The sequence below is a fragment of the Rhodamnia argentea genome, chromosome 2 (assembly GCF_020921035.1).
Source record: "Rhodamnia argentea isolate NSW1041297 chromosome 2, ASM2092103v1, whole genome shotgun sequence".
NCBI classification, from domain to species: Eukaryota; Viridiplantae; Streptophyta; class Magnoliopsida; order Myrtales; family Myrtaceae; genus Rhodamnia; species Rhodamnia argentea.
Window position 1 is genome coordinate 13,037,431 of NC_063151.1, and position 8,709 is coordinate 13,046,139.

The 8,709-nt window shown below is 35.7% G+C and overlaps 1 protein-coding gene across 1 annotated transcript; it reads left to right on the top strand.

Moving 5' to 3' along the window:
• Positions 1-3,587: 3,587 nt before the first annotated feature.
• Positions 3,588-6,797, top strand: LOC115727684 (protein WALLS ARE THIN 1-like). Its single transcript, XM_030657946.2, has 6 exons — positions 3,588-3,874; positions 4,075-4,137; positions 4,294-4,410; positions 5,082-5,496; positions 5,828-5,979; positions 6,330-6,797. Exons 1-6 carry the CDS (start codon positions 3,654-3,656, stop codon positions 6,517-6,519), a joined length of 1,158 nt encoding a protein of 385 aa, XP_030513806.2. The 5' UTR covers positions 3,588-3,653; the 3' UTR covers positions 6,520-6,797.
• Positions 6,798-8,709: the final 1,912 nt, after the last annotated feature.

Consider the following 8,709-nt stretch of genomic DNA (forward strand, 5'->3'; position numbering starts at 1 on the left):
TTCGATAGTATTATACTAGCACAAACCATGCCACAATTTAATTGGCGACAAGGATTGTACAGTACAATTGTTGCAAATGAACCAAACATAGATAAACCCTTCTAGAATTTAATCGACATTGAAGCTTGACCACGTAATGATACTACGCCGAAATTTAAATTACAACATAAAACACAAGATAGAGATACATGCCAAAATTTAACCGATGATGTGAATCTAAAAGCTACAGCTAAGGAAAATAAAGCGCGTTACATGAAAATATAGATAAAGATAGTAAATTTGATTGATTTGTGCTGGAGGGTTTCTCAAGAGTATAATGTGGCTATTTAAAGCTTACAATCGACTGTTATCGACGTAGGTTACAAACAGAGGTAACAAATAGATGTTACAAAGGGAAGTTACAAATAGATGTCATAAATGCTTACCGAACCGTTTTATCGAAGGTTTCTTCGATTCCACTAAGTTGCTAGTTTCTTCGACTTGTCTATGTTGATGGTTACATTGACGGTTCCTTCGACTTCACTTCGTTGACGGTTACCTTGTCAATGGTTGCATCCAAGATCGTCAACTCCACCTTTTGTCGATTTCTTCAAATTGGCAATTCGTTATGTTGTCGATAATTATATTAATATATTATCAAATTCTGCTCTCATCGACTAAACCTATTATATAACAAAAAATCGGTCATTTTTTAGTGCAAACAATCACGAAAGAATTTGCCAAATTGAACATGCAATATTAGTTTGGTGTAGTTCGTTAGTATTTGATGCAATTATTGTCGAGTTTTGTTTTTCTTTATTCTTGATCGGAGGAATCAGGCATCTGATTCGGGCATTTCGAATGGATGCAAAACTCAACTTAACAATTATGAGTGATGTGTAGTTACAATCTTTAATGAGAAAGCTTTCTCCAACTAAATATGGTGGAAAATATAGCACTTATTTGACTATTTACAATCTTTAAAACATTTATTCCACGATTTGGCCTTAGAGACGGCTTGGATCCGGCCAATTTCATTCTGGCCTGGTTTCAAAGGGCACGAATGGCAACACTTCTACTCTAGAAATTAACTTTGAGCAGAAGTTGATTTTTCTACTTTTGCTTCGAGGCAGAAGTTGATGATTTTTCTACTTTTGCTTTTGAGTAGAAGTTGATTTTTCCACTTCTGGAGAGAAGTAATTTGTTTTTACTTTTTCATGTGACTCCAAAACTAATTCTGGAGCAAAAAATGCTTTAGAAGTAGAAAAATAAAGTTGTGTAACCAAATGAATTTCTACTCTAAAAGTTGCGTTACCAAACGAATTTCTGCTCCATAAGTTAACATGGTTGATTCCTTATTTCAAAAACTGGGAACTGAATCATACATGGTAGGTTATAGGTTTGAAACTTAGCCACTTTGAAACCGATAACCCCTAAATCGAATGGAGCCAAATATAATCCAAAACTATGTGGAAACCCTTCTTTTTACATAAGACCTTATGCGAACGTCACTATTTCTTGACATATGAGATCCATGGTTTATTTAGGGTAGGGCTATTTCCACCACCTATATGATTAACTCTGCTCATTTTTCACTAGATAGAAAAAAGTTGTCTTTAATTATTTCCATATTTGCACAGTTTCTTCAATTTATTTATTTTCCTGTTATTGTTTTCCTTCAAATTTAAACCCTCTTTATTATGACACTTATAACAACGTTCAGTTCTTCTCACTCCTACCTCAAAAGGTTGCTATCTTGACGAATTTGTTATATTTCAGTTATGTAGATTAAAAAAATCAAATCTCTTCATGTACTAAATCTAAAATTTTGGTGTTTATTCCTACTATTGGAGAGACACATTTAAACAAAAGTAAGACGTCATAGGTTTATATAAAATTACAGTAAAGACAATGACATAAATATAGTTATGCACATTAAAGCATCTTGATTATTTTCCTAAACGCCATGAATGATATCAGTGTTTGTCAATCCAAAAAAAAAAAATGGAATTCAACCGTCATTTTTTTATTCATTTTATGCAAAGTTTTGATTTAATCAAATTAAATTTTTAAATTTTCGTGTTGGGGAATGTAATTGTGATTTTTTTGGGGCAAATATTTAAAAGGTTTTTTTGTTTCATCCAATCATCTCTAATCCACAAGAAAAAGATTGATAGCAATATGCACAAGGAAAACAAAGATTGTAAACATATGACTCTCTTAAAACGTGGTTCATGTCCACAATTTTCTAGATTCTACTTGGACAATTAACCCATGAATTTACCCGACAGCATGGAAGACAACTACAGCTGTTGGAAATTTCTCTCCTCATTTGTACAGGGACATAATATATACATGGAACTAAAGGGTACAAATTGCTGGAAAAATATAGATAATATGAAAAATAAAATTGTTAAAAATATATTGAAAAAGACGAAAAAATAAGATTAATTATCTGAGGCGTGTAAGTACTATTCTTAAGAATAATTCTGCTTCTCGGAATTCAAAACTCAATGCAATAGGCTCTAGTGGCTATCTTTCCAAGATACAACAAACCTTCTTCTTTACTCCGTATAGAATAATAGAAGGAATATGAACAACGCTTTGTGTATAGTCCATCAAATAAATAAAAGATATGTAAAGGACAATTCTCCTCTTCAATCGAAGACTCTCAAAGGAATGTAGCTTCAAGTTTATATTCGAATGAAAGAGAGATCCGTTAAAAAACCGTTACAAAGTCGTTGTAAAATAATGAATGGTTTATGAAGAAATAAATCAAATATTACAAAGCCAAGCCACTAAATGACTGTTCAAAAGTCATTATATAACCACTATATAGCCCTTAAAATAATGATGACTTTCATTGTAGTAAGAACTTCTATCAAAGCAATTACTTCAAAATATTTTAAAACTATTGACATATCCAACACAAATAGTTCTTAAAATTACACAATACCCAATAAAAAGCGAGCAAAAAAAAACAAAACAAAACAAAAATGAAGATCATGCAATGTTCTTAATCGTGGAAACTAGATCCTACATTAAAATAGAAAAATGTTTGCACAACCGTGCCATTACTTTGGAAAACGAACGGTCAATCCTCAGCCACACATTTTCCATGAGAGAGAAAGAAACTATGGTTTGCTTGGAAATTCGCACATGCTTGTGTTGAACAAAGGAAAATTTTGTGCCTATTCTTTGACCGTCACACCATCAGATAGTCATGATAGTAGCTCTCATGAAAATTTAAGAATCTAAAAAACGATAAAAAGTAAACAAATATGGGGTACACCACATTAACTTTCATGTGGTGATTAAGGACAAAAAAATTAGTGGATTTAGCCATACAAGAAATGCAAATGCCCTGCCATCTGAAAAAAGATAGAAAGTAATTAAATATCATTAAATTTCTTGGGGTGATTAAGGAGGAAAAAATTAGTGGATTTAGTCATAAATTCCCTGCCCATTTATTAATTGGAGACTACTTTCCGCCGACTACTCACAACATCCCTCTTCCGGCCCCATGCGGGGACCGATTCTTCACACGAAGAACTTGCTCCTCCTCTCTCTCTTATATGCACCACACTATATATATCTACAAAGCTCCTAATCTTTGCCACCACACTCTCTCACTCGACCCTTCTCAATTGAGCTTGTTGAGCCCCTTAGTTTCGATGGCTGACACGGTGCCCGGTGGCTCTAGAAGAATTTGGTGCTCGGTGCCGGAGCGGCTCCAGCTGCACTTGGCCATGTTGGCCTTGCAATTTGGCTACGCCGGGTTCCATGTGGTGTCCAGAGCCGCCCTCAATATGGGCATCAGCAAGATCGTCTTCATCGTCTACAGGAACATCATCGCCTTGCTCCTCCTCCTCCCTTTCGCTTATTTTCTTGAAAAGTACGCGCTCATGTCATTTAAAGACCTCTTTTCTTGAATTTTCTCTCCTCCTTTCATGCGAAAAGCGTTTTGACAAACACCCCTTTTTCTCTATCAGTTCAGATCTTGAATGCTTTTATGACAGATCCCCCATGTTTACACCTTGTTTATACATACTCAGGACTCATTCACATGCTTATCACATTTTGTATGGTGTCCAGGAAAGACAGGCCCGGGATCACTCTTAAATTCTTGGTGCAGTTCTTTCTCCTTGCCCTAGTCGGGTACGACCTTTTTTTTTTTTCTCTCCCAATTTTGTGATCGCTAGCAAAGTTAACATCCTCAGTAAAGTTGTTTTTTCCTTTCATTTTGGCATATGAAATTGTAGTTTATAAGGGACGATTTCATTTTATTTTTGTGTGGTCAATATATTGAAACAGAATAACGGCAAACCAAGGATTCTACTTCTTGGGTTTGGACAACACTTCACCCACCTTTGCTTCGGCAATCCAGAACTCTGTCCCAGCCATTACATTCCTCATGGCTGCCCTACTCAGGTGATCATCATTAAGCCCGCTTGTCCCCATACATGACGCGGCATAGTTCTATGGAATCCTACTTAATTAAGCCCAGTGGCCCAAGATTCTTCAATTCTTTCCCTTCGTATGATATAAATTTCTTTTTCATCTTATGCTTTTGTTTTTGAACCTTTGGGGATTATTTTTGGGTTGGAGAATAATCATTGGTTGAAGGAGACTAAAAGAAACTCTGGAGAAACGAATTCCAACAGCTCATGGAAATGGAATAAACCTAGATCCAAAAAAGAAAAGAAAAGAGAGAGAGAGAGAACGGATATGCTTCTAGTGTAAGGGGCGGTATAATTTCAACCGTAGATTCACACATTATCATCGTGTGTTTAACATAAAATACTCATTGATTGAGAGAAATTATGTGGTAAAAAATAACTGACAGTTCCAAAGAGAGGGAGATATAGAAAAGGGATCATGTTCTTCAAAAGGAAATACGAAAAGAACGCCAAATAGAAGGGAAAAAGTACATAATCGTTGATAAAGCTTCTGGGAAATAAAAGTCTCGATTCTCATCAACGTCATCTGAGTTCAATTTGCTTGATACTTACCATCCGCAATATTCATGAAATAAAGAAAAATCACATAGTTGAGTTAGCTAACATTTTCTTTGCCGATAAAACGTAAAATGTGACATTCAGAATAGAACGAGTTCAGCTCGACCGAAAAGATGGCATCGCGAAAGTCGCCGGGACCGTCTTCTGTGTCGCGGGAGCATCGGTAATCACCCTCTACAAGGGACCAACCATATTCACTCCGGCACCGCCACTCCACGAGCCAACAGAATACGCAAGCATGTTCCTCTCCTTAGGCGACGCGAAAGGCAAGAACTGGACCTTGGGCTGCATCTACTTGATCGGACACTGCCTCTCCTGGTCCGGGTGGCTCGTGCTGCAGGCCCCGGTCCTCAAGAAATACCCAGCTCGGCTCTCGGTTACATCGTACACTTGCTTCTTTGGGCTCCTCCAGTTCTTGATCATAGCTGCTTTCACGGAGAGAGACCCGCATGCATGGGTGATTCACAGTGGTGGAGAGCTCTTCAGCGTCTTCTACGCGGTGAGTTAACCAAGCACATACCCGCATGCATGATTTAGGGACAACGTATTAGGGCATGCAGGAAATTTCTTTTTAGAAACAATTTCTCCTGTTTTCGAGCACTTCTGCAACCCCAACGACGTTAAGGAACCTCAGCATTTATTTACTATGTTGGGTGTTTCATTTTGAATAGTTTGGAGAAAGCACATGAAGGGCTCCATATGATGAAATGCAATAACAGTTCAAAAGCCAAGATAAACTAATTTTGTTAGTTAAAATCATCTTCAAGTTTTCAAATAACAATATTGACAAAATCAATTTTTTATTTTTTGTGGAAAACAAAAATGTGCAGGGAGTGGTGGCATCAGGGATAGCATTCGCAGTGCAGATATGGTGCATAGACAAAGGCGGGCCGGTGTTCGTCGCCGTGTACCAACCTGTGCAGACGCTTGTCGTCGCCATTATGGCCTCCATAGCTTTAGGCGAGGAGTTCTATTTGGGAGGGTATTCATTACTCTCTTTCTCTCCCATCTCATCTTTCTTCTCAATCATGCATTGTTGTCATCATCCCTAATCCTTCGCTCAAATGATCCACGTTTTGTGCATCGAAACCGAAACTTAGTATTAACTTTCGCGAACCACCTTTGGAAGGCAATCACCTAACGGTTGTTAAATAGGAAAACCCCTGTTTAGTGACTCCTCCTCAACTTATAAACATGAAGATATATGATCATCCCATAAGTATTTACGTGTCTCGAATTATATTGAATGGAGAGTTCTGAGAATACGAGGTTCTTTTTGGCTATGGAAGAATGAAAGCATGAATGCTAACTTATTAGTTCTGATTTCCACAGGATTATTGGTGCGGTGCTAATCATAGTAGGTCTCTACCTGGTCCTGTGGGGTAAAAGCGAAGAGAGCAAATTCGCAAAGCAAAAGGTCGCGATCCTGTCAACTCAGGACCACGGGAGCAACAGGAATCCCGGCCACATCAAGCCGTCCCTCGCTCAGCCACTCCTCTCACCGACATCCGATGATGTCTGACCGGCGAGCATCTTTAACTTTTGAGTTGGACGAGAGGAAATGTGGGCCCATCTGTCAGTGGTTGGATTTCATTTTTTTTCCTGTTTTTTTTCTTTTTTTGGGGTTTGTTAATGTTCTGCCTGGAAAGGAGCGATTTTGAGGAGATGATGAAAGTATGATGATTAAGGTCACTTAGCGTGGGAGACAATACATGTTGCCATCTGCCCATATGCTTTTTACATGTTTTAATCATACATGGGTTTTTATATAATAAAGGGTTAATATGCGATAATTATGGACATCATGATGTTCATCCATGCGGGCCCAGAATTTCATTATGCTCGCTTCCGTACGTTTTGCTGAAGATGGCAAAATGTGCCCTCCAACCTCCGCCCCTTTCTTTTTTTTGAGAACTTTTCTCTTTTTTTTTTTTTTTTTTGGGAGGTGTGATTATCATTGGATCTATCTATATTTTCTATATTTGAATTATATATACTATAAGCAAGAAGGAAAGATGACCTTTGGTTTCTTTTTATATGCCATGACTGATGAAATATGACGCAAATCTTACTTTGTGGATTATCCTTCGAACTATGAACATTGTGTAAAGGAAACGCCCAAAATGCCATATTTGCAGTGTAAGGGTTGAAACTTCAAAAAAAAAAAAAAATCAAAATAATAAGAATAATAATAATAATAATAATAATAATCAGCTAATTTAGGGTTGAGTGAAAGTTAGCTGGTGCTTGATCTACGAGCCACAAGGTGCAAAACAACTTTTCACCGCGAAAAATGGGCCATGCTCGTGAAAAACCAGTCTTTTAACACCCATGTAAACCAAATCCAACGATCAACTTTCAATCCTTTGAGACCGACCCCCTATTTTTGGTCGCATCAAGAAGTTCGTCATTTTTCGATTTCGAAGACACGTGACAAAACTAGAAGTTCCAAGTGTTTCACTGCAACAAAAAATTGGTCAATTTGGAGATTGTATGAGGAAAGTGGCGATCTGTGTTTGGCGATGATTTTGATCCAACAAATTAATTTTGATTAGAATCATAATTTTTTATTTTGTCCTTTGGATGATTTTAAGAGATCTAGAACGTGTTTGATAACCGCAACAAATTTATGTTTTCGGGAACAATCGGGTGGTGGGAAATCTTTTTTTTTCCTAAAATTTTAAAATTTTCAAAAAAATTAAAATTTTTTAACTTCCCTTCATTTTTTATTTTTAAAAAAATTCATTTTTTTTAATTTTTTAATTTCTCCCTTTTTAAAACTTTTGAAATTTTTTTGTTAAAATTTAAAGTTTATTTTAAATTTAATTTTTAAAAAAAGTATTTAAAAAATTAGTTTTTAGTAAATTTTTAAATCTAATTTTGATTTTTTTTAAAGTTCAAAATTCCACTTGGACTTAATTTTTTTAAAAGAACTTAGACTTTGTTCTTTTTGTTATTCTTAAAAGTGGTTCTTTTTTCAGAATCAATTTTTTTATTCTTATTTTTGCTCCAAAATTATTCCCTGGAACAGAAACAAAATCAGAACCATTTGCGTTACTAAACATGCTTTTCAACCTTTTTTGTTCCGAGGAACAAAATCGGAGAATCAGAATCGTTGCCAAATATGTCCTAATTATTTGGTCTAATGTCGGTCAAACTTTTCTAATACTCAAGACAAGGTCTAGCTGTTAGAATCAAGAAGTCTTTCAAATCTCCTAGCTATGTTTAAGGTTGTCAAATGGATGGGTCGGATTGTTTGTGTCTGGCCCAAAATAGTTCGGCTCATAATAATTCATTTAACTTATTTTAACCCATTTTTCATGTAATGTAAATTCAATATCCAACCTATGTTACCAAACTACATTATCATTTAAATCAATTTAAAAAATTCAAACCCACTCATTTAAAAGATATTTTGCTTGGATAAAAATTTTGACATCAAATTTAAAAAGTAAATTAAATAATAAAAACTAATAAATAAAAGGTCACCACGTTGATGTTACCATCAATTGTTATCTTGCTAATTGTTTTCTAATCAATTATTAATCACGATCTATTGAGAATTAAAATAGCAATATTTATGTTATTTTGGTAGCTAAAATAGATGATAATTTTGCCAAACATGCTTGTAATAATAGAAAATGCCAAAACTAGAGTACTAAAGGTTATTAATAAAAGACGAAAAAACATTCAACCCCTGCCATACGGCATC

What these genes read in the sequence shown, in the direction of transcription:
- LOC115727684 (XM_030657946.2), top strand. Translation starts at nt 3,654, where the DNA reads ATGGCTGACACGGTGCCCGGTGGCTCTAGAAGAATTTGGTGCTCGGTG. An exon ending in TTTCTCCTTGCCCTAGTCGG is followed by an intron (nt 4,138 to 4,293) that starts GTACGACCTTTT and finishes ATATTGAAACAG; the next exon opens with AATAACGGCAAACCAAGGAT. An exon ending in CTCATGGCTGCCCTACTCAG is followed by an intron (nt 4,411 to 5,081) that starts GTGATCATCATT and finishes TGTGACATTCAG; the next exon opens with AATAGAACGAGTTCAGCTCG.